We start from the raw sequence: 26,010 nt of genomic DNA, 5'->3' as shown, positions 1-26,010 counted from the left end.
ATTCAAAGGTATGGAAATGAAATACTCATATACATAGGCTATATTGTAAATCCATGAAACAACAAACTAATAAATAAAAATTAGCATAGAATTTCTTTCTTTTTCTCAACTAGAATTTAACTAACTAGAACTTAATGGTTTTTTTTTTATTCATTAAAAAGAATTTGAGTTGATTTGGTTATGATCTGCTGTGAAATAAATTTGAACTTAAATAAAGGTTGGACAAAGTCCATTTCAGCTTCACATTAGTAGACGGTAGCAACAAATTGCTTGTAGTTTTGTTTTGAATCATTTGAGTGTAATCCTTGGGTGAATTGCTTGTAGTTTTGTTTTGAATCATTTGAGTGTAATCCTTGGTTGACCTTTACAGGGCCAAGGATTGGGTCCTCACCAGTCAGAAGTATTGTCCAGTGTTTGGCACGCAAAGAGGGAACTAGCAAATTCTACATCATCAAGGTAAGCAAAAAGGTAACCCCACCAACCTCGTCTGACCCCACCAACCTTGTCTGACCCCACCAACCTTGTCTGACCCCACCAACCATGTCTGACCCCACCACTGACCCCACCAACCTCATCTGACCCCACCAACCTTGTCTGACCCCACCAACCTTGTCTGACCCCACCAACCTTGTCTGACCCCACCACTGACCCCACCAACCTTGTCTGACCCCACCAACCTTGTCTGACCCCACCAACCTTGTCTGACCCCACCAACCTTGTCTGACCCCACCACTGACCCCACCAACCTTGTCTGACCCCACCAACCATGTCTGACCCCACCACTGACCCCACCAACCTCATCTGACCCCACCAACCTTGTCTGACCCCCACCAACCTCGTCTGACCCCACCAACCTCGTCTGTGACCCCCACCAACCTTGTCTGACCCCACCAACCTTGTCTGACCCCACCAACCTTGTCTGACCCCACCACTGACCCCACCAACCATGTCTGACCCCACCACTGACCCCACCAACCTTGTCTGACCCCACCACTGACCCAACCAACCTTGTCTGACCCCACCAACCTTGTCTGACCCCCACCAACCTTGTCTGACCCCACCAACCTTGTCTGACCCCACCAACCTTGTCTGACCCCACCAACCTCGTCTGACCCCCACCAACCTTCTCTGACCCGCACCAACCTTCTCTGACCCCATCAACCTCGTCTGACCCCACCAACCTCGTCTGTGACCCCCACCAACCTTGTCTGACCCCACCAACCTTGTCTGACCCCACCAACCTCGTCTGACCCCCACCAACCTTCTCTGACCCGCACCAACCTTCTCTGACCCCATCAACCTCGTCTGACCCCACCAACCTCGTCTGACCCCCACCAACCTCGTCTGACCCCCACCAACCTTGTCTGACCCCACCAACCTCGTCTGACCCCCACCAACCTCGTCTGACCCCACCAACCTCGTCTGACCTCTTGTGCCTGACCCCTAAAGCGCTGACAACTCAAGCCCATTTCTTGTGATCTCCCCAGATCCTGACCTTGACTGAGCCAGCTCAAGAGAGCATGGATGACAGACAGGGCAAGATGCTGATGTTGACAGAGTTCTCTCTACTGTCCCAGCTCACACAGGCTAAAGGAGTTGTCCATTGTAGAGATTTCTTTAAGGTACTGTCCCAGCTCACAGAGGCTAAAGGAGTTGTCCATTGTAGAGATTTCTTTAAGGTACTGTCCCAGCTCACAGAGGCTAAAGGAGTTGTCCATTGTAGAGATTTCTTTAAGGTACTGTCCCAGCTCACACAGGCTAAAGGAGTTGTCCATTGTAGAGATTTCTTTAAGGTACTGTCCCAGCTCACAGAGGCTAAAGGAGTTGTCCATTGTAGAGATTTCTTTAAGGTACTGTCCCAGCTCACACAGGCTAAAGGAGTTGTCCATTGTAGAGATTTCTTTAAGGTACTGTCCCAGCTCACAGAGGCTAAAGGAGTTGTCCATTGTAGAGATTTCTTTAAGGTACTGTCCCAGCTCACACAGGCTAAAGGAGTTGTCCATTGTAGAGATTTCTTTAAGGTAGTGTCTCACTCACTCAAGGAGTTGTCCATTGTAGAGATTTCTTTAAGGTACTGTCCCAGCTCACACAGGCTAAAGGAGTTGTCCATTGTAGAGATTTCTTTAAGGTACTGTCCCAGCTCACAGAGGCTAAAGGAGTTGTCCATTGTAGAGATTTCTTTAAGGTACTGTCCCAGCTCACACAGGCTAAAGGAGTTGTCCATTGTAGAGATTTCTTTAAGGTAGTGTCTCACTCACTCAAGGAGTTGTCCATTGTAGAGATTTCTTTAAGGTAGTGTCTCACTCACTCAAGTTGTCCATTGTAGAGATTTCTTTAAGGTAGTGTCTCACTCACTCAAGGAGTTGTCCATTGTAGAGATTTCTTTAAGGTAGTGTCTCACTCACTCAAGGAGTTGTCCATTGTAGAGATTTCTTTAAGGTAGTGTCTCACTCACTCAAGGAGTTGTCCATTGTAGAGATTTCTTTAAGGTAGTGTCTCACTCACTCAAGGAGTTGTCCATTGTAGAGATTTCTTTAAGGTAGTGTCTCACTCACTCAAGTTGTCCATTGTAGAGATTTCTTTAAGGTAGTGTCTCACTCACTCAAGGAGTTGTCCATTGTAGAGATTTCTTTAAGGTAGTGTCTCACTCACTCAAGGAGTTGTCCATTGTAGAGATTTCTTTAAGGTAGTCTCTCACTCAAGGAGTTGTCCATTGTAGAGATTTCTTTAAGGTAGTGTCTCACTCACTCAAGGAGTTGTCCATTGTAGAGATTTCTTTAAGGTAGTGTCTCACTCACTCAAGGAGTTGTCCATTGTAGAGATTTCTTTAAGGTAGTGTCTCACTCACTCAAGGAGTTGTCCATTGTAGAGATTTCTTTAAGGTAGTGTCTCACTCACTCAAGTTGTCCATTGTAGAGATTTCTTTAAGGTAGTGTCTCACTCACTCAAGGAGTTGTCCATTGTAGAGATTTCTTTAAGGTAGTGTCTCACTCACTCAAGGAGTTGTCCATTGTAGAGATTTCTTTAAGGTAGTGTCTCACTCACTCAAGGAGTTGTCCATTGTAGAGATTTCTTTAAGGTAGTGTCTCACTCACTCAAGGAGTTGTCCATTGTAGAGATTTCTTTAAGGTAGTGTCTCACTCACTCAAGGAGTTGTCCATTGTAGAGATTTCTTTAAGGTAATGTCTCACTCACTCAAGGAGTTGTCCATTGTAGAGATTTCTTTAAGGTAGTGTCTCACTCACTCAAGGAGTTGTCCACTGTAGAGATTTCTTTAAGGTAGTGTCTCACTCACTCAAGGAGTTGTCCATTGTAGAGATTTCTTTAAGGTAGTGTCTCACTCACTCAAGGAGTTGTCCATTGTAGAGATTTCTTTAAGGTAGTGTCTCACTCACTCAAGGAGTTGTCCATTGTAGAGATTTCTTTAAGGTAATGTCTCACTCACTCAAGGAGTTGTCCATTGTAGAGATTTCTTTAAGGTAGTGTCTCACTCACTCAAGGAGTTGTCCATTGTAGAGATTTCTTTAAGGTAATGTCTCACTCACTCAAGGAGTTGTCCATTGTAGAGATTTCTTTAAGGTAGTGTCTCACTCACTCAAGGAGTTGTCCATTGTAGAGATTTCTTTAAGGTAGTGTCTCACTCACTCAAGGAGTTGTCCATTGTAGAGATTTCTTTAAGGTAGTGTCTCACTCACTCAAGGAGTTGTCCATTGTAGAGATTTCTTTAAGGTAGTGTCTCACTCACTCAAGGAGTTGTCCATTGTAGAGATTTCTTTAAGGTAGTGTCTCACTCACTCAAGGAGTTGTCCATTGTAGAGATTTCTTTAAGGTAGTGTCTCACTCACTCAAGGAGTTGTCCATTGTAGAGATTTCTTTAAGGTAGTGTCTCACTCACTCAAGGAGTTGTCCATTGTAGAGATTTCTTTAAGGTAGTGTCTCACTCACTCAAGGAGTTGTCCATTGTAGAGATTTCTTTAAGGTAATGTCTCACTCACTCAAGGAGTTGTCCATTGTAGAGATTTCTTTAAGGTAGTGTCTCACTCACTCAAGGAGTTGTCCATTGTAGAGATTTCTTTAAGGTAGTGTCTCACTCACTCAAGGAGTTGTCCATTGTAGAGATTTCTTTAAGGTACTTAGTGTCTCACTCACTCAAGGAGTTGTCCATTGTAGAGATTTCTTTAAGGTAGTCTCTCACTCAAGGAGTTGTCCATTGTAGAGATTTCTTTAAGGTAGTGTCTCACTCACTCAAGGAGTTGTCCATTGTAGAGATTTCTTTAAGGTAGTGTCTCACTCACTCAAGGAGTTGTCCATTGTAGAGATTTCTTTAAGGTAGTGTCTCACTCACTCAAGGAGTTGTCCATTGTAGAGATTTCTTTAAGGTAGTGTCTCACTCACTCAAGGAGTTGTCCATTGTAGAGATTTCTTTAAGGTAGTGTCTCACTCACTCAAGGAGTTGTCCATTGTAGAGATTTCTTTAAGGTAGTGTCTCACTCACTCAAGGAGTTGTCCATTGTAGAGATTTCTTTAAGGTAGTGTCTCACTCACTCAAGGAGTTGTCCATTGTAGAGATTTCTTTAAGGTAGTGTCTCACTCACTCAAGGAGTTGTCCATTGTAGAGATTTCTTTAAGGTAGTGTCTCACTCACTCAAGGAGTTGTCCATTGTAGAGATTTCTTTAAGGTAGTGTCTCACTCACTCAAGGAGTTGTCCACTGTAGAGATTTCTTTAAGGTACTGTCCCAGCTCACAGAGGCTAAAGGAGTTGTCCATTGTAGAGATTTCTTTAAGGTAATGTCTCACTCACTCAAGGAGTTGTCCATTGTAGAGATTTCTTTAAGGTACTGTCTCACTCACTCAAGGAGTTGTCCATTGTAGAGATTTCTTTAAGGTAGTGTCTCACTCACTCAAGGAGTTGTCCATTGTAGAGATTTCTTTAAGGTAGTGTCTCACTCACTCAAGGAGTTGTCCATTGTAGAGATTTCTTTAAGGTAGTGTCTCACTCACTAAAGGAGTTGTCCATTGTAGAGATTTCTTTAAGGTAGTGTCTCACTCACTCAAGGAGTTGTCCATTGTAGAGATTTCTTTAAGGTAGTGTCTCACTCACTCAAGGAGTTGTCCATTGTAGAGATTTCTTTAAGGTAGTGTCTCACTCACTCAAGGAGTTGTCCATTGTAGAGATTTCTTTAAGGTAGTGTCTCACTCACTCAAGGAGTTGTCCATTGTAGAGATTTCTTTAAGGTAGTGTCTCACTCACTCAAGGAGTTGTCCATTGTAGAGATTTCTTTAAGGTAGTGTCTCACTCACTCAAGGAGTTGTCCATTGTAGAGATTTCTTTAAGGTAATGTCTCACTCACTCAAGGAGTTGTCCATTGTAGAGATTTCTTTAAGGTAGTGTCTCACTCACTCAAGGAGTTGTCCATTGTAGAGATTTCTTTAAGGTAATGTCTCACTCACTCAAGGAGTTGTCCATTGTAGAGATTTCTTTAAGGTAGTGTCTCACTCACTCAAGGAGTTGTCCATTGTAGAGATTTCTTTAAGGTAATGTCTCACTCACTCAAGGAGTTGTCCATTGTAGAGATTTCTTTAAGGTAGTGTCTCACTCACTCAAGGAGTTGTCCATTGTAGAGATTTCTTTAAGGTAGTGTCTCACTCACTCAAGGAGTTGTCCATTGTAGAGATTTCTTTAAGGTAGTGTCTCAGTCACTCAAGGAGTTGTCCATTGTAGAGATTTCTTTAAGGTAGTGTCTCACTCACTCAAGGAGTTGTCCATTGTAGAGATTTCTTTAAGGTAGTGTCTCACTCACTCAAGGAGTTGTCCATTGTAGAGATTTCTTTAAGGTAGTGTCTCACTCACTCAAGGAGTTGTCCATTGTAGAGATTTCTTTAAGGTAGTGTCTCACTCACTCAAGGAGTTGTCCATTGTAGAGATTTCTTTAAGGTAGTGTCTCACTCACTCAAGGAGTTGTCCATTGTAGAGATTTCTTTAAGGTAGTGTCTCACTCACTCAAGGAGTTGTCCATTGTAGAGATTTCTTTAAGGTAGTGTCTCACTCACTCAAGGAGTTGTCCATTGTAGAGATTTCTTTAAGGTAGTGTCTCACTCAAGGAGTTGTCCATTGTAGAGATTTCTTTAAGGTAGTGTCTCACTCACTCAAGGAGTTGTCCATTGTAGAGATTTCTTTAAGGTAATGTCTCACTCACTCAAGGAGTTGTCCATTGTAGAGATTTCTTTAAGGTAGTGTCTCACTCACTCAAGGAGTTGTCCATTGTAGAGATTTCTTTAAGGTAATGTCTCACTCACTCAAGGAGTTGTCCATTGTAGAGATTTCTTTAAGGTAGTGTCTCACTCACTCAAGGAGTTGTCCATTGTAGAGATTTCTTTAAGGTAGTGTCTCACTCACTCAAGGAGTTGTCCATTGTAGAGATTTCTTTAAGGTAGTGTCTCACTCACTCAAGGAGTTGTCCATTGTAGAGATTTCTTTAAGGTAGTGTCTCACTCACTCAAGGAGTTGTCCATTGTAGAGATTTCTTTAAGGTAATGTCTCACTCACAGAGGCTAAAGGAGTTGTCCACTGTAGAGATTTCTTTAAGGTAGTGTCTCACTCACTCAAGGAGTTGTCCATTGTAGAGATTTCTTTAAGGTAGTGTCTCACTCACTCAAGGAGTTGTCCATTGTAGAGATTTCTTTAAGGTAGTGTCTCACTCACTCAAGGAGTTGTCCATTGTAGAGATTTCTTTAAGGTAGTGTCTCACTCACTCAAGGAGTTGTCCATTGTAGAGATTTCTTTAAGGTAATGTCTCACTCACTCAAGGAGTTGTCCATGGTAGAGATTTCTTTAAGGTAGTGTCTCACTCACTCAAGGAGTTGTCCATTGTAGAGATTTCTTTAAGGTAGTGTCTCACTCACTAAAGGAGTTGTCCATTGTAGAGATTTCTTTAAGGTAGTGTCTCACTCACTCAAGGAGTTGTCCATTGTAGAGATTTCTTTAAGGTACTGTCCCAGCTCACAGAGGCTAAAGGAGTTGTCCATTGTAGAGATTTCTTTAAGGTAATGTCTCACTCACTCAAGGAGTTGTCCATTGTAGAGATTTCTTTAAGGTAATGTCTCACTCACTCAAGGAGTTGTCCATTGTAGAGATTTCTTTAAGGTAGTGTCTCACTCACTCAAGGAGTTGTCCATTGTAGAGATTTCTTTAAGGTAATGTCTCACTCACTCAAGGAGTTGTCCATTGTAGAGATTTCTTTAAGGTAGTGTCTCACTCACTCAAGGAGTTGTCCATTGTAGAGATTTCTTTAAGGTAATGTCTCACTCACTCAAGGAGTTGTCCATTGTAGAGATTTCTTTAAGGTAATGTCTCACTCAAGGAGTTGTCCATTGTAGAGATTTCTTTAAGGTAATGTCTCACTCACTCAAGGAGTTGTCCATTGTAGAGATTTCTTTAAGGTAGTGTCTCACTCAAGGAGTTGTCCATTGTAGAGATTTCTTTAAGGTAATGTCTCACTCACTCAAGGAGTTGTCCATTGTAGAGATTTCTTTAAGGTAGTGTCTCACTCAAGGAGTTGTCCATTGTAGAGATTTCTTTAAGGTAATGTCTCACTCACTCAAGGAGTTGTCCATTGTAGAGATTTCTTTAAGGTAGTGTCTCACTCAAGGAGTTGTCCATTGTAGAGATTTCTTTAAGGTAATGTCTCACTCACTCAAGGAGTTGTCCATTGTAGAGATTTCTTTAAGGTAGTGTCTCACTCACTCAAGGAGTTGTCCATTGTAGAGATTTCTTTAAGGTAGTGTCTCACTCACTCAAGGAGTTGTCCATTGTAGAGATTTCTTTAAGGTAGTGTCTCACTCACTCAAGGAGTTGTCCATTGTAGAGATTTCTTTAAGGTAATGTCTCACTCACTCAAGGAGTTGTCCATTGTAGAGATTTCTTTAAGGTAGTGTCTCACTCACTAAAGGAGTTGTCCATTGTAGAGATTTCTTTAAGGTAGTGTCTCACTCACTCAAGGAGTTGTCCATTGTAGAGATTTCTTTAAGGTAGTGTCTCACTCACTCAAGGAGTTGTCCATTGTAGAGATTTCTTTAAGGTAGTGTCTCACTCACTCAAGGAGTTGTCCATTGTAGAGATTTCTTTAAGGTAGTGTCTCACTCACTCAAGGAGTTGTCCATTGTAGAGATTTCTTTAAGGTAGTGTCTCACTCACTCAAGGAGTTGTCCATTGTAGAGATTTCTTTAAGGTAGTGTCTCACTCACTCAAGGAGTTGTCCATTGTAGAGATTTCTTTAAGGTAGTGTCTCACTCACTCAAGGAGTTGTCCATTGTAGAGATTTCTTTAAGGTAGTGTCTCACTCACTCAAGGAGTTGTCCATTGTAGAGATTTCTTTAAGGTAGTGTCTCACTCACTCAAGGAGTTGTCCATTGTAGAGATTTCTTTAAGGTAGTGTCTCACTCACTCAAGGAGTTGTCCATTGTAGAGATTTCTTTAAGGTAGTGTCTCACTCACTCAAGGAGTTGTCCATTGTAGAGATTTCTTTAAGGTAGTGTCTCACTCACTCAAGGAGTTGTCCATTGTAGAGATTTCTTTAAGGTAATGTCTCACTCACTCAAGGAGTTGTCCATTGTAGAGATTTCTTTAAGGTAATGTCTCACTCACTCAAGGAGTTGTCCATTGTAGAGATTTCTTTAAGGTAGTGTCTCACTCACTCAAGGAGTTGTCAATTGTATAGATTTCTTTAAGGTAATGTCTCACTCACTCAAGGAGTTGTCCATTGTAGAGATTTCTTTTAGGTAGTGTCTCACTCACTCAAGGAGTTGTCCATTGTAGAGATTTCTTTAAGGTAGTGTCTCACTCACTCAAGGAGTTGTCCATTGTAGAGATTTCTTTAAGGTAGTGTCTCACTCACTAAAGGAGTTGTCCATTGTATAGATTTCTTTAAGGTAGTGTCTCACTCACTCAAGGAGTTGTCCATTGTAGAGATTTCTTTAAGGTAATGTCTCACTCACTCAAGGAGTTGTCCATTGTAGAGATTTCTTTAAGGTAGTGTCTCACTCACTCAAGGAGTTGTCCATTGTAGAGATTTCTTTAAGGTAGTGTCTCACTCACTAAAGGAGTTGTCCATTGTAGAGATTTCTTTAAGGTAGTGTCTCACTCACTCAAGGAGTTGTCCATTGTAGAGATTTCTTTAAGGTAATGTCTCACTCACTCAAGGAGTTGTCCATTGTAGAGATTTCTTTAAGGTAATGTCTCACTCACTCAAGGAGTTGTCCATTGTAGAGATTTCTTTAAGGTAGTGTCTCACTCACTCAAGGAGTTGTCCATTGTAGAGATTTCTTTAAGGTAGTGTCTCACTCACTCAAGGAGTTGTCCATTGTAGAGATTTCTTTAAGGTAGTGTCTCACTCACTCAAGGAGTTGTCCATTGTAGAGATTTCTTTAAGGTAGTGTCTCACTCACTCAAGGAGTTGTCCATTGTAGAGATTTCTTTAAGGTAGTGTCTCACTCACTCAAGGAGTTGTCCATTGTAGAGATTTCTTTAAGGTAGTGTCTCACTCACTCAAGGAGTTGTCCATTGTAGAGATTTCTTTAAGGTAATGTCTCACTCACTCAAGGAGTTGTCCATTGTAGAGATTTCTTTAAGGTAATGTCTCACTCACTCAAGGAGTTGTCCATTGTAGAGATTTCTTTAAGGTAGTGTCTCACTCACTCAAGGAGTTGTCCATTGTAGAGATTTCTTTAAGGTAGTGTCTCACTCACTAAAGGAGTTGTCCATTGTAGAGATTTCTTTAAGGTAGTGTCTCACTCACTCAAGGAGTTGTCCATTGTAGAGATTTCTTTAAGGTAATGTCTCACTCACTCAAGGAGTTGTCCATTGTAGAGATTTCTTTAAGGTAGTGTCTCACTCACTCAAGGAGTTGTCCATTGTAGAGATTTCTTTAAGGTAGTGTCTCACTCACTCAAGGAGTTGTCCATTGTAGAGATTTCTTTAAGGTAGTGTCTCACTCACTCAAGGAGTTGTCCATTGTAGAGATTTCTTTAAGGTAGTGTCTCACTCACTCAAGGAGTTGTCCATTGTAGAGATTTCTTTAAGGTAGTGTCTCACTCACTCAAGGAGTTGTCCATTGTAGAGATTTCTTTAAGGTAGTGTCTCACTCACTCAAGGAGTTGTCCATTGTAGAGATTTCTTTAAGGTAGTGTCTCACTCACTCAAGGAGTTGTCCATTGTAGAGATTTCTTTAAGGTAGTGTCTCACTCACTCAAGGAGTTGTCCATTGTAGAGATTTCTTTAAGGTAGTGTCTCACTCACTCAAGGAGTTGTCCATTGTAGAGATTTCTTTAAGGTACTGTCTCACTCACTCAAGGAGTTGTCCATTGTAGAGATTTCTTTAAGGTAGTGTCTCACTCACTCAAGGAGTTGTCCATTGTAGAGATTTCTTTAAGGTAGTGTCTCACTCACTCAAGGAGTTGTCCATTGTAGAGATTTCTTTAAGGTAGTGTCTCACTCACTAAAGGAGTTGTCCATTGTAGAGATTTCTTTAAGGTAGTGTCTCACTCACTCAAGGAGTTGTCCATTGTAGAGATTTCTTTAAGGTAGTGTCTCACTCACTCAAGGAGTTGTCCATTGTAGAGATTTCTTTAAGGTAGTGTCTCACTCACTCAAGGAGTTGTCCATTGTAGAGATTTCTTTAAGGTAGTGTCTCACTCACTCAAGGAGTTGTCCATTGTAGAGATTTCTTTAAGGTAGTGTCTCACTCACTCAAGGAGTTGTCCATTGTAGAGATTTCTTTAAGGTAGTGTCTCACTCACTCAAGGAGTTGTCCATTGTAGAGATTTCTTTAAGGTAGTGTCTCACTCACTCAAGGAGTTGTCCATTGTAGAGATTTCTTTAAGGTAGTGTCTCACTCACTCAAGGAGTTGTCCATTGTAGAGATTTCTTTAAGGTAGTGTCTCACTCACTCAAGGAGTTGTCCATTGTAGAGATTTCTTTAAGGTAGTGTCTCACTCACTCAAGGAGTTGTCCATTGTAGAGATTTCTTTAAGGTAGTGTCTCACTCACTAAAGGAGTTGTCCATTGTAGAGATTTCTTTAAGGTAGTGTCTCACTCACTCAAGGAGTTGTCCATTGTAGAGATTTCTTTAAGGTAGTGTCTCACTCACTCAAGGAGTTGTCCATTGTAGAGATTTCTTTAAGGTAATGTCTCACTCACTCAAGGAGTTGTCCATTGTAGAGATTTCTTTAAGGTAGTGTCTCACTCACTCAAGGAGTTGTCCATTGTAGAGATTTCTTTAAGGTAGTGTCTCACTCACTCAAGGAGTTGTCCATTGTAGAGATTTCTTTAAGGTAGTGTCTCACTCACTCAAGGAGTTGTCCATTGTAGAGATTTCTTTAAGGTAGTGTCTCACTCACTCAAGGAGTTGTCCATTGTAGAGATTTCTTTAAGGTAGTGTCTCACTCACTCAAGGAGTTGTCCATTGTAGAGATTTCTTTAAGGTAATGTCTCACTCACTCAAGGAGTTGTCCATTGTAGAGATTTCTTTAAGGTAGTGTCTCACTCACTCAAGGAGTTGTCCATTGTAGAGATTTCTTTAAGGTAGTGTCTCACTCACTCAAGGAGTTGTCCATTGTAGAGATTTCTTTAAGGTAGTGTCTCACTCACTCAAGGAGTTGTCCATTGTAGAGATTTCTTTAAGGTAGTGTCTCACTCACTCAAGGAGTTGTCCATTGTAGAGATTTCTTTAAGGTAGTGTCTCACTCACTCAAGGAGTTGTCCATTGTAGAGATTTCTTTAAGGTAGTGTCTCACTCACTCAAGGAGTTGTCCATTGTAGAGATTTCTTTAAGGTAGTGTCTCACTCACTCAAGGAGTTGTCCATTGTAGAGATTTCTTTAAGGTAGTGTCTCACTCACTCAAGGAGTTGTCCATTGTAGAGATTTCTTTAAGGTAGTGTCTCACTCACTCAAGGAGTTGTCCATTGTAGAGATTTCTTTAAGGTAGTGTCTCACTCACTCAAGGAGTTGTCCATTGTAGAGATTTCTTTAAGGTAGTGTCTCACTCACTCAAGGAGTTGTCCATTGTAGAGATTTCTTTAAGGTAGTGTCTCACTCACTCAAGGAGTTGTCCATTGTAGAGATTTCTTTAAGGTACTTAGTGTCTCACTCACTCAAGGAGTTGTCCATTGTAGAGATTTCTTTAAGGTAGTGTCTCACTCACTCAAGGAGTTGTCCATTGTAGAGATTTCTTTAAGGTAGTGTCTCACTCACTCAAGGAGTTGTCCATTGTAGAGATTTCTTTAAGGTAGTGTCTCACTCACTCAAGGAGTTGTCCATTGTAGAGATTTCTTTAAGGTAGTGTCTCACTCACTCAAGGAGTTGTCCATTGTAGAGATTTCTTTAAGGTAGTGTCTCACTCACTCAAGGAGTTGTCCATTGTAGAGATTTCTTTAAGGTAGTGTCTCACTCACTCAAGGTGTTATCCATTGTAGAGATTTCTTTAAGGTAGTGTCTCACTCACTCAAGGAGTTGTCCATTGTAGAGATTTCTTTAAGGTAGTGTCTCACTCACTCAAGGAGTTGTCCATTGTAGAGATTTCTTTAAGGTAGTGTCTCACTCACTCAAGGAGTTGTCCATTGTAGAGATTTCTTTAAGGTAGTGTCTCACTCACTCAAGGAGTTGTCCATTGTAGAGATTTCTTTAAGGTAGTGTCTCACTCACTCAAGGAGTTGTCCATTGTAGAGATTTCTTTAAGGTACTTAGTGTCTCACTCACTCAAGGAGCTGTCCATTGTAGAGATTTCTTTAAGGTAGTGTCTCACTCACTCAAGGAGTTGTCCATTGTAGAGATTTCTTTAAGGTAGTGTCTCACTCACTCAAGGAGTTGTCCAATGTAGAGATTTCTTCATGTCTGACCTCAACTGACCTAAAAGTTTGTTTACCCCAGGACCAGGCCTGGGACACGAGAGAGAAGAGGCTGGTCAAGCGCCTGTGTCTGGTGGTGGACTGTCTGATGGCGCATGACTACGAGCCTGAATCTCAGTTCCTCATTAACCTCCAACACCATGTCATCCATGAGAAAAAGCTGAATGAGAAAGAGGCTTTGATTATATTTTGGGACATTGCAAGAATTGTGGAGCAGCTTCACAAGGTTTGTGGGTTTTAAACTAACAGAAGACAAGCACACTCTGTCCCCTTGTAGCAATGTCTGTGTGGGTTTTAAACTAACAGAAGACAAGCACACTCTGTCCCCTTGTAGCAATGTCTGTGTGGGTTTTAAACTAATAGAAGACAAGCACACTCTGTCCCCATGTCTGTGTGGGTTTTAAACTAATAGAAGACAAGCACACTCTGTCCCCATGTCTGTGTGGGTTTTAAACTAACAGAAGACAAGCACACTCTGTCCCAATGTCTGTGTAATGGCCACAACCAGCACTGCCCCCTATACCACACAAATCCCACAATTTTAATTGACCAGCACTGCCCCCTATACCACACAAATCACACAATTTTAATTGACCAGCACTGCCCCCTACACCACACAAATCCCACAATTTTAATTGACCAGCACTGCCCCCTATACCACACAAATCACACAATTTTAATTGACCAGCACTGCCCCCTATACCACACAAATCACACAATTTTAATTGACCAGCACTGCCCCCTACACCACACAAATCCCACAATTTTAATTGACCAGCACTGCCCCCTATACCACACAAATCCCACAATTTTAATTGACCAGCACTGCCCCCTATACCACACAAATCCCACAATTTTAATTGACCAGCACTGCCCCCTATACCACACAAATCCCACAATTTTAATTGACCAGCACTGCGTCTATACCACACAAATCCCACAATTTTAATTGACCAGCACTGCGTCTATACCACACAAATCCCACAATTTTAATTGACCAGCACTGCCCCCTATACCACACAAATCCCACAATTTTAATTGACCAGCACTGCCCCCTATACCACACAAATCCCACAATTTTAATTGACCAGCACTGCCCCCTATACCACATAAATCACACAATTTTAATTGACCAGCACTGCCCCCTATACCACACAAATCACAATTTTAATTGACCAGCACTGCCCCCTATACCACACAAATCCCACAATTTTAATTGACCAGCACTGCCCCCTATACCACACAAATCCCACAATTTTAATTGACCAGCACTGCCCCCTATACCACACAAATCCCACTATTTTAATTGGCCAGCACTGCCCACTATACCACACAAATCCCACAATTTTAATTGACCAGCACTGCCCCCTATACCACACAAATCCCACTATTTTAATTGACCAGCACTGCGTCCATACCACACAAATCCCACAATTTTAATTGACCATCACTGCCCCCTACACCACACAAATCCCACTATTTTAATTGACCAGCACTGCGTCTATACCACACAAATCCCACTATTTTAATTGACCAGCACTGCCCCCTATACCACACAAATCCCACAATTTTAATTGACCAGCACTGCCCCCTACACCACACAAATCCCACAATTTTAATTGACCAGCACTGCCCCCTATACCACACAAATCCCACTATTTTAATTGACCATCACTGCCCCCTATACCACACAAATCCCACAATTTTAATTGACCAGCACTGCCCCCTATACCACACAAATCCCACAATTTTAATTGACCAGCACTGCCCCCTACACCACACAAATCCCACTATTTTAATTGACCAGCACTGCGTCTATACCACACAAATCACACAATTTTAATTGACCAGCACTGCCCCCTATACCACACAAATCACACAATTTTAATTGACCAGCACTGCCCCCTACACCACACAAATCCCACAATTTTAATTGACCAGCACTGCCCCCTACACCACACAAATCCCACAATTTTAATTGACCAGCACTGCCCCCTATACCACACAAATCCCACAATTTTAATTCACCAGCACTGCCCCCTACACCACACAAATCCCACAATTTTAATTGACCAGCACTGCCCCCTATACCACACAAATCTCACTATTTTAACTGACCATCACTGCCCCCTATACCACACAAATCCCACAATTTTAATTGACCAGCACTGCCCCCTATACCACACAAATCCCACAATTTTAATTGACCAGCACTGCCCCCTACACCACACAAATCCCACTATTTTAATTGACCAGCACTGCGTCTATACCACACAAATCACACAATTTTAATTGACCAGCACTGCCCCCTATACCACACAAATCCCACTATTTTAATTGATCATCACTGTGTCTATACCACACAAATCCCACAATTTTAATTGACCAGCACTGCCCCCTATACCACACAAATCCCACAATTTTAATTGACCAGCACTGCCCCCTATACCACACAAATCCCACAATTTTAATTGACCAGCACTGCCCCCTACACCACACAAATCCCACAATTTTAATTGACCAGCACTGCCCCCTATACCACACAAATCCCACTATTTTAATTGACCATCACTGCGTCTATACCACACAAATCCCACAATTTTAATTGACCAGCACTGCCCCCTATACCACACAAATCCCACAATTTTAATTGACCAGCACTGCCCCCTATACCACACAAATCCCACTATTTTAATTGACCAGCACTGCGTCTATACCACACAAATCCCACTATTTTAATTGACCAGCACTGCCCCCTATACCACACAAATCCCACAATTTTAATTTACCAGCACTGCCCCCTATACCACACAAATCTCACAGTTTTAATTGACCAGCACTGCCCCCTATACCACACAAATCACACAATTTTAATTGACCATCACTGCCCCCTATACCACACAAATCCCACAATTTTAATTGACCAGCACTGCGTCTATACCACACAAATCCCACTATTTTAATTGACCCCTATTAACCATCTTTGAATGTTCTCAGAAAAATATTGTGCACCGTGACCTGAAGCTGGGCAACATGATTGTAGACAGACGTTCATGGAGGGTAACTCTGACCAACTTTTGTCTGGGCAAACAGTTACACTCTGAGAAAGATAAACTTCGCGACCAGAGAGGTAGCCCGGCATACATCAGTCCTGATGTTCTCAGTGGTGAGTCCAGTCATGCAGCAAACATGGCAGTTGTTGAACTTCGTTGATAAATTCAACTGCATGGTGATAGTCATGTGTCCAGCTGTGTGATGATAAAGTCATGTGTCCAGCTGTGTGTTGATAAAGTTGTGTGTCCAGCTGTGTGTTGATAAAGTCATGTGTCCAGCTGTGTGTTGATAAAGTCATGTGTCCAGCTGTGTGTTGATAAAGCCATGTGTCCAGCTGTGTGTTGATAAAGTCATGTGTCCAGCTGTGTGTTGATAAAGTCATGTGTCCAGCTGTGTGTTGATAAAGTCATGTGTCCAGCTGTGTGTTGATAAAGCCATGTGTCCAGCTGTGTGTTGATAAAGTCATGTGTCCAGCTGTGTGTTGATAAAGTCATGTGTCCAGCTGTGTGTTGATAAAGCCATGTGTCCAGCTGTGTGTTGATAAAGTCATGTGTCCAGCTGTGTGTTGATAAAGTCATGTGTCCAGCTGTGTGTTGATAAAGCCATGTGTCCAGCTGTGTGTTGATAAAGTCATGTGTCCAGCTGTGTGTTGATAAAGTCATGTGTCCAGCTGTGTGTTGATAAAGTCATGTGTCCAGCTGTGTGTTGATAAAGTCATGTGTCCAGCTGTGTGTTGATAAAGTCATGTGTCCAGCTGTGTGTTGATAAAGTCATGTGTCCAGCTGTGTGTTGATAAAGCCTTGCCTCCACCCACCAGGGAAACCCTACTATGGCAAGCCAAGTGACATGTGGGCTCTGGGTGTAGTCTTGTTCACCATGCTCTATGGCCAGTTCCCTTTCTATGACTGCATGCCACAGGAACTCTTTAGGAAAATCAAATGTGCTGAGTTCACTATCCCAAAGTAAGTCTCTCGTGATCAGAACCCTAGCTGAATTAAGGAGCCATTCTAAGATTGTGTCCACTGTAAATAAAACATGCAAGTGATTGTTTGCAGTGATGGCAGAGTAAGTGAAGACACCAAGCAGTTGATCCACCAGCTGCTGACCCTAGATCCACAAACAAGAATGACCGCTGGTCAAGTGGTTGATGCTTTGGAAACTAGCATTGGTAAATGGTAAGTGAGAGCCCATAGTTTGTACAGGCGGGGCATTGCTTGATGTCAAATTGAACCAATTGAATGTATTTGCCAGGAAAGGCATGATGGCTTGTGAGAGCGACCAGGTTGTGCCCAACATTGCTGCAGCAGAGCCAGAGCTGGCAGAGAATGATTCCCAGGCCAGGGCATCTAGCCCTACACTGTGCAGGGAGCAGACGACAGAGGGCAGACGCCAGGGGGCGGAGGGCAGCAAACCCGTGCTGATCAAACACTCCACGGATGCCAAACCCATGTCATCTGCTGAAGTGCTAGCCATACGTCATCTTTTTACCAACAGGAGCTAAGTTGAGCTCTCTGGGTTGGTATGGTCAGATCAAGATTTGATTGGTTGGATGGTCAGATCGACATTAGATTGGTTGGGATGGTCAGATCGACATTAGATTGGTTGGCATGGTCAGATCGACATTAGATTGGTTGGGATGGTCAGATCATTAGATTGGTTGGGATGGTGAGATCAACATCTGATTGTTAACTTTTTCTGGATATGTAAAAGTTAATTATGGTGTGGAAAGGTGTAAATAAAAATTAAATGTTTTAGGAACCAAATTGAAATAATGTACGATCATTAATTTTCTGTATTGCTTTAGATACAACAGTAAAATATTTTTAGTTTTATTTACATTTAAAATTAAATTGATACATTTTTAATAGAGAAATTGTTCATTTATACTGTCAACTGGGAGTAGAAATAATTTTTTTATGTTTAAGATTGATGTACATTTTTTTATCGGTCTATCTTGGTGTAAATATGTTGGAAGTTGATAAGTTGTACATTGAAAAGTTTGGTCTAAGTTGATGTAAATTTATTATACCAAGGAGATGAAGGTATTTGTATGGGCAGCCTGGGAGTGTTTAGCTCACCTCTAGATGGACTGGTGCATTCTTCTCATACTGGCTCAGGTGGGGCTGGCAAAAACAACAACCAACATAACATTAGAGGGGGGGGGAGGGGAAGAATATCTTCTCACAGTGATGTTTTAGGATGTGCTGATCTAGAGATGTGATGTTTTAGGGATGTGATGTTTTAGGGATATGATTATCCTGAAGTGTGCTGCTCATTGTGAGCTCTTTAAATGCTTGTAATAAAATTTAACACATTTTTAATTCAAAGTCAGAATTCACTGTATCCCCAGATCTAGTTAATGTCAATTAGAAATTGTTAATGAAGTTTCAATCTCTGGGGTTAAAGTTAATGATGTCATGTGACTAGGAAAAGTTAACTGGGGCTCACTAATTCACTATAATTATTTCTCTTGTGAGGTGAATCCTATTTGTTCCACAGCTATTCCATGAGTCATTGAACTGGTGAAAAAAAATCAAATTTTCTGAAAGGTTAATGCAGAACTGACAGACAGAATGTGCCATAAAAAATTTTTAATTTTATTATTTATACATTTTTTTTTTAATCTGAAAATGTTATTACAATGAGCTGTAGTAATGTGATTTTGGGATTCAAATTCTACCATTATAATAACATTATACAATTGTCCAAGTATTTTCATGTTATAGATATAAATTGTGTTTTTAAAATGGCTGCACTGAGTATTCATCAAAATATGAATTAAAAAATATCAAATTTTGAGTGATTTACTTTATTGGTATTAGACAATCATTGGTTTCAAACCATGCCATCACAATGCAGCACCCAGTGGAAAAATATATTTTACAAGTGACATATTTACAGATAAAATACACTGGAGCTCTTCACACTCCTTGCCCTACATGACAGCAGGTACTCTAGTTTTATATCTCATTTATCAACCAAATTGCCGTTCACTCCCCTGATTTATTAAAAATAATTGTCATTCACTCCCTTATGGGTAAACAAAAAATTAACTCCCCTGATTTGACAGGGACCAACCATAACTGACAGTGAATTTGTATGGTATTTTACAAGGTGAAAAACCAAATTCTGTAATCTACAGAGTAGAAATTGTTACTAATGTAACACAATGTATAATTTTAAAAATCAAAACAGCCAAACAGTGAAATTATCCCCTTATATAATAAGATAAGAATTCAAGAGTAACGTACAATGGATGTGATTTAACAATCTCCCGCCCAGGACATCAAAAGTAGTTTACTTACCCGACGGCTATGAGAAAAGATATTTAGAAATGACCACTAATGTTTAGAAATAAAAAGCATCTAACACAAAATATTCTGAAATTATTATGTATTAGGTAAAATATTACTTTAATCTAAAAAAAACAAACTTAAAACCGTAATTCTTGTATAATTTTATACAAAAAAAAAAATTTAAATGCTAAAAATAATTCAACATTGGCATTGGAGCTATTTTCTTTTTAAATATCACTGTATTTAGTTACCTTATAAATTTCAATTTCACTAATTATATTGCCTGTAATTTAAAAAAAAAATCTGAGCTTTAAAAAATTGCACTAGCTATGGAGTAACAAGAAAACAAACTTATTTTCAGCAGGTATCTTTAATTTCTTGTTACCAAGAAATTATATACAAGAAATACTACGTTAATAAATGTACTATGAATAGTTCGGGCAGATGCGCCAGACTGCACCACACAAAATTCTCTGGCCACTGTAAAGGGTTAATGACCCCAAACACATGCCTGTAGCTTGACGATAATTAGGGTAGAAAAATAGAATCTACATTTTAGATTCCATTCCTATGTTCCAGATAAATACATTAGAATCTCATACAAGACAGTTCTTTACAAAACAGCTGTCCCTACAACAATACTAAACAGCTGTTCCTCTCTCCAAGTTCTGCTTGATTTCAGCTGTGTATTTTCCATAGAACCTCTCTAGTTTCTGGTTGAACTTCATGTTGCGCTCATTAATGTAATCAATATCAGCTTCTTCATCAAATGTCCTACGACGGCTGTATTTAGATCTTTTGTCAATCCTGCAATAACAACATTGCAATAATATACAAGCAATGAAAAGACTAGTGTAAGTGTATTTGCCAGTCCAACCAAAGTTTCACTTACTGTTTCTCTAAGTCTGTGACCATGATAAGACTAGTGTAAGTGTATTTGCCAGTCCAACCAAAGTTTCACTTACTGTTTCTCTAAGTCTGTGACCATGATAAGACTAGTGTAAGTGTATTTGCCAGTCCAACCAAAGTTTCACTTACTGTTTCTCTAAGCCTGTGACCATGATAAGACTAGTGTAAGTGTATTTGCCAGTCCAACCAAAGTTTCACTTACTGTTTCTCTAAGTCTGTGACCATGATAAGACTAGTGTAAGTGTATTTGCCAGTCCAACCAAAGTTTCACTTACTGTTTCTCTAAGTCTGTGACCATGATAAGACTAGTGTAAGTGTATTTGCCAGTCCAACCAAAGTTTCACTTACTGTTTCTCTAAGTCTGTGACCATGATAAGACTAGTGTAAGTGTATTTGCCCGTCCAACCAAAGTTTCACTTACTGTTTCTCTAAGTCTGTGACCATCCTGTCTATGGCATCCTCAGAATCTTTGCGCTGATGAAGGCCTAATGTATCAGCTGATGCATAAAAGTCATCACCTCTGTAAGAAAAAATTCTGTCATACTCATACATTTATCTCATCTCTATTATAAGAAGTTTTCTATTCTGATGGTTCTTCACTAACATATTTAAAAATATCTATTTTGATCTAATACTTCCTCTTTAAAATCAACAATTTAACCTAAACTATATGATTTCAATAAAATTATTTTCATAGATTTACACAGGAAAGTTTATCCATAAAATTCAGCATCAGAAATTCCAATGTTAGTAGAACAAAGCAAATGGAGTGGAATGAACGAGTTACATATGAAGGTGTCAGAAAAACTCACAGCTGTTCTCTCTCCTTCTCATAGTTTTTGGGATCTTGTTGAATCTGTTTGGTCAGCCTCTGGTACTGGCGGAATGTTGCCTGCTCATAGTCTGGACAAAACTAACATTTGTTAGAACATGTATACAGACACCAGCCCAGGATGTCTGTGGTCAACTTTTTAGTGGTCTGTAGAGTCTGTGGTCAACTCTTTTAGTGGTCTGTAGAGTCTGTGGTCAACTCTTTTAGTGGTCTGTAGAGTCTGTGGTCAACTCTTTTAGTGGTCTGTAGAGTCTGTGGTCAACTCTTTTAGTGGTCTGTAGAGTCTGTGGTCACGGTCACTTGTCTGTAGCTTCCGGTCTCACACTCTGCCCCACACCTCTGTACCCCACACATAAACACACCTCTGTACCCCACACACAGACACACCTCTGTACCCCACACACAGACACACCTCTGTACCCCACACAGTCTCACACACTGCAGCCCACACCTCTCTAGCCCCCACATGACACACCTCTGTACCCCACACAGTCTCACACACTGTGTCCCACCTCTCTAGCCCCCACATAGCGTCACCTACCAGCAAAGCCAGTGTCTGGGTTTTTCTTCTTCTTTTTCCTCTCCCACCTCTCAGCTTCATCAGCTCCCACCTCAAGCAGCTTGACCCTGTCATAGTTCTCTCCCTTAGCCACACACTCCTGGGGACAGGTCAAGGACAGGTCAGACAAGAGGACAGGTCAGACAAGAGGACAGGTCAGACAAGAGGACAGGTCAGACAAGAGGACAGGTCAGACAAGAGGACAGGTCAGAGGACAGGTCAGACAAGAGGACAGGTCAGACAAGAGGACAGGTCAGACAAGAGGACAGGTCAGAGGACAGGTCAGACAAGAGGACAGGTCAGACAAGAGGACAGGTCAGACAAGAGGACAGGTCAGAGGACAGGTCAGACAAGAGGACAGGTCAGACAAGAGGACAGGTCAGACAAGAGGACAGGTCAGAGGACAGGTCAGACAAGAGGACAGGTCAGACAAGAGGACAGGTCAGGCAAGAGGACAGGTCAGACAAGAGGACAGGTCAGACAAGAGGACAGGTCAGGCAAGAGGACAGGTCAGACAAGAGGACAGGTCAGACAAGAGGACAGGTCAGACAAGAGGACAGGTCAGACAAGAGGACAGGTCAGACAAGAGGACAGGTCAGACAAGAGGACAGGTCAGGCAAGAGGACAGGTCAGGCAAGAGGACAGGTCAGACAAGAGGACAGGTCAGACAAGAGGACAGGTCAGGCAAGAGGACAGGTCAGGCAAGAGGACAGGTCAGACAAGAGGACAGGTCAGACAAGAGGACAGGTCAGACAAGAGGACAGGTCAGGCAAGAGGACAGGTCAGGCAAGAGGACAGGTCAGACAAGAGGACAGGTCAGGCAAGAGGACAGGTCAGACAAGAGGACAGGTCAGACAAGAGGACAGGTCAGACAAGAGGACAGGTCAGGCAAGAGGACAGGTCAGACAAGAGGACAGGTCAGGGGACAGGTCAGACAAGAGGACAGGTCAGACAAGAGGACAGGTCAGACAAGAGGACAGGTCAGACAAGAGGACAGGTCAGACAAGAGGACAGGTCAGGCAAGAGGACAGGTCAGACAAGAGGACAGGTCAGACAAGAGGACAGGTCAGACAAGAGGACAGGTCAGACAAGAGGACAGGTCAGACAAGAGGACAGGTCAGACAAGAGGACAGGTCAGACAAGAGGACAGGTCAGACAAGAGGACAGGTCAGAGGACAGGTCAGACAAGAGGACAGGTCAGACAAGAGGACAGGTCAGACAAGAGGACAGGTCAGGCAAGAGGACAGGTCAGACAAGAGGACAGGTCAGACAAGAGGACAGGTCAGACAAGAGGACAGGTCAGACAAGAGGACAGGTCAGACAAGAGGACAGGTCAGACAAGAGGACAGGTCAGACAAGAGGACAGGTCAGACAAGAGGACAGGTCAGGCAAGAGGACAGGTCAGGCAAGAGGACAGGTCAGACAAGAGGACAGGTCAGACAAGAGGACAGGTCAGACAAGAGGACAGGTCAGACAAGAGGACAGGTCAGACAAGAGGACAGGTCAGACAAGAGGACAGGTCAGACAAGAGGACAGGTCAGACAAGAGGACAGGTCAGAGGACAGGTCAGAGGACAGGTCAGACAAGAGGACAGGTCAGACAAGAGGACAGGTCAGACAAGAGGACAGGTCAGACAAGAGGACAGGTCAGGGGACAGGTCAGACAAGAGGACAGGTCAGACAAGAGGACAGGTCAGACAAGAGGACAGGTCAGACAAGAGGACAGGTCAGACAAGAGGACAGGTCAGACAAGAGGACAGGTCAGACAAGAGGACAGGTCAGGGGACAGGTCAGAGGACAGGTCAGACAAGAGGACAGGTCAGACAAGAGGACAGGTCAGACAAGAGGACAGGTCAGGGGACAGGTCAGAGGACAGGTCAGACAAGAGGACAGGTCAGACAAGAGGACAGGTCAGACAAGAGATCCCAGACAGGCTATGCTAGTTTTGTAGCTTTATAAATTAATGATCACCAACAGACTGATATGAAGACCACATTAACCTAACATTTTTTTTTTCTTCAGATAGGACTGGTTGTTGTGAAATAAAAAGTTATCCTAACAATTTTTTTCTTCAGATAGGATTGGTTGTTGTGAAATAAAAAGTTATCCTAACAATTTTTTTCTTCAGATAGGACTGGTTGTTGTGAAATAAAAAGTAAGAGAGATGTAGATGAGTGGGTTTATGATATAAAGTGTGGTTTGACCTTGAGATGAGTGGGTTTACGATATAAAATGTGGTTTGACCTTGAGATGAGTGGGTTTACGATATAAAATGTGGTTTGACCTTTTTCTTCTCAGCTTGCTCTTGTTCCCACTCCAGGCGCTTACGTTTAGCTTCAAAATTCTGGGGTCTTTTTTTCCTTTCATCTTCAGCAACAACCTCTGCGTGGTTCATTTTTCTGGCCTCATTCTGAAAAACAAAATGTTCACAAAACTAATAATCCTGCAAGCTTTGCAACAAATATGTCTCAGTCCAAATTTTTAGGTTGAAACTAACAGTAGAACAACTAAAGTAATGTAATTATGCTTCAAACATTTTACTAACCCATTAGTTTTTTTGAACACTAGAATGATAGAAAAGTTATTTATTTATTCCCAGGAACATTTTTTTATTGTAATTTCTCTTGATAAAGGCTTATTGTTATTAAAACTGCTAATACTGACCATAAAAGAGAAATAATAGCCTTCAGCTGAAAAGGATGGAAGAATGGCAGTGGAATCACCTTAAGCCATAAAAGTATTATGCCCACCCACAGATGTGGAGGTGACAAGCTATAAAGTTACAAGACATATCTGATCCACTCAACAACAGATCTATCAAAACTTTTACCATTTTCAACTCCAGGTCCCGCAAGCGTTTCAACTTATCTGATTTGCTGGATGCCATGTTGGTTCCAGATGTTGATGGGCCACTCTGTAATCACAAGAAAAACTGACAGTTTTAGGTAACTTGTAAATAAAGACATTTTCAAATAGGTCTTGGTGCTGTACCAAACAAATTTTTTTCAAGTTTATACTAGTGAGGAACTCTGGGTGCATGGCCACTTAAAAAGTCTAACCGGTTTTGTGGTTTTCTTTAGCTTCAAACGTAAGAGTGGTTGTCATGGAGAGGTGTGTCGTGCATGGCAGTGAGTGACAATAAATATTAAATTAAGTAATTTAGTTTAAAACAAACTAAAAACTTCAAAATTAGTGCCTAATGGATTAAATATCATTCAATAGTCATGTTTAAATTGAAAATTGGGTAAACTTTAGATTGGGCGCATTTGCACGGTTTGCTCCGCGTTATGCTAAATCTTTACCCTAGGTGGCATGCAATAAAAAAATAACAGATATCAGGACTGCCTAATTTTTTTTTTCATGGTAGCAATTTAATGTTGACAGATCTAGATCTAGTTTAAGTGTATTATATTATTTCAACACCTAAGAATCTAGATCTAGTCTAAATATCTAGTACTTGTAAAAAAAAATTGTACAGTGTCAGTCAGATGGTAGTCTTAGATCTAGCAGCAATCTAGCTAAATCAAATTTCCTTTAGTAAATTGTTTTTCAGCTTTCTAGCATGCGAAATAGTAGATCTAAGTCTATATTATTTATCCTATGTAACCTTAAAAAGAAATTTCAATTTGCTTGAGAGGGAGGGGGGAGGAAGAGAGAAGTGAAGACACAGACTGACGTATGCTTTAGGCCTGCTGAACACACAGTGACCTCGCCGACAGTGGGCCGTGGTGGGATCTTCCACTCATGGGATATTAACGTAAGGCAATCACGCCAGTGACAATGTTTGGAAATTTTATTTAAAAAAAAGAATCACACGTCATATTTTCAAAATGAAAAAATAAAATGTAAAAAAAGACACTAGTACTGGTCGTGCTAACCCCGGGTTCGAACTCGGAGCTCCAGGTCTGAACTTCGTTTTAGATTTAGTAAGAAAATCTAAAATAAGCCCAATGTTTTCCTAACGCTTTTGAGTGTTCCGGTTAACTTAATTTCTTAATTAAATAGTAAATACGCTCAACTGGAGGTGAACGTGAAGCGGTGAATAAAATGGACTTTTACCGTGGAAGTTGAAGTAATCAGAAGTAATGAAGTAAAGTTTAGTAAAGTAATAGATCTAAGTATTAGGCCTAATTAATTTATATTATTATTTTATTTTAAGGTATGCGCCCATGTCTGTTGACGTGTTGTGTTGTCGTCGATGTAGTCGTGTCTATTGTTACATTGGCCATTAAAGATTAAATAATGAACAATGCCGTCCTGTTATAATTTAAATGGGATCGTCTGAATACGTTGTGTTTCAAGTCCTTCGATCCTGTCCAGATCTGACATCACAACACAAAATAAATACAAGCACAACACATTTCATTACCTTTACTTCAGACGCCATTTTATTGTTGTATCTGGATATGCTTAGATCTAGATCTAGTCTAGACCCTATTTGTTTTTTTTAACGGGAGAG

At 41.2% G+C, this 26,010-nt stretch overlaps 2 protein-coding genes across 7 annotated transcripts in view; one reads left to right on the top strand and one right to left on the bottom strand.

Annotated features, from left to right (window-relative positions):
- The window catches only part of LOC131939532 (uncharacterized), a 27,587-nt gene extending 8,199 nt beyond the window's left edge, over nucleotides 1-19,388 (top strand). For all 6 annotated transcript variants that reach the window (XM_059297894.1, XM_059297898.1, XM_059297897.1 and 3 more), the window contains 7 exons: nucleotides 371-456; nucleotides 1,488-1,622; nucleotides 12,925-13,128; nucleotides 15,900-16,068; nucleotides 16,774-16,918; nucleotides 17,012-17,131; nucleotides 17,208-19,388. In XM_059297894.1, the coding sequence (XP_059153877.1) occupies nucleotides 371-456; nucleotides 1,488-1,622; nucleotides 12,925-13,128; nucleotides 15,900-16,068; nucleotides 16,774-16,918; nucleotides 17,012-17,131; nucleotides 17,208-17,457 (1,109 nt within the window). In that variant the 3' untranslated portion in view covers nucleotides 17,458-19,388. The remainder of the gene's footprint in view (nucleotides 1-370; nucleotides 457-1,487; nucleotides 1,623-12,924; nucleotides 13,129-15,899; nucleotides 16,069-16,773; nucleotides 16,919-17,011; nucleotides 17,132-17,207) is intronic.
- Nucleotides 18,748-26,010, bottom strand: LOC131939541 (pre-mRNA-splicing factor syf2). The gene is made up of 7 exons (XM_059297917.1): nucleotides 25,921-26,010; nucleotides 24,382-24,465; nucleotides 23,836-23,961; nucleotides 21,535-21,652; nucleotides 20,974-21,064; nucleotides 20,583-20,681; nucleotides 18,748-20,059 (listed from the first exon to the last, which is right to left on the bottom strand). Exons 1-7 carry the CDS (start codon nucleotides 25,936-25,938, stop codon nucleotides 19,894-19,896), a joined length of 702 nt encoding a protein of 233 aa, XP_059153900.1. The 5' UTR covers nucleotides 25,939-26,010; the 3' UTR covers nucleotides 18,748-19,893.

This window comes from Physella acuta, unplaced genomic scaffold (assembly GCF_028476545.2).
Source record: "Physella acuta isolate Inbredline_101_S28 unplaced genomic scaffold, ASM2847654v3 ptg000283l, whole genome shotgun sequence".
NCBI classification, from domain to species: domain Eukaryota; kingdom Metazoa; phylum Mollusca; class Gastropoda; family Physidae; genus Physella; species Physella acuta.
Note: the sequence above shows the minus strand (reverse complement) of the source record. Positions and strands in the feature narration are given on the sequence as shown.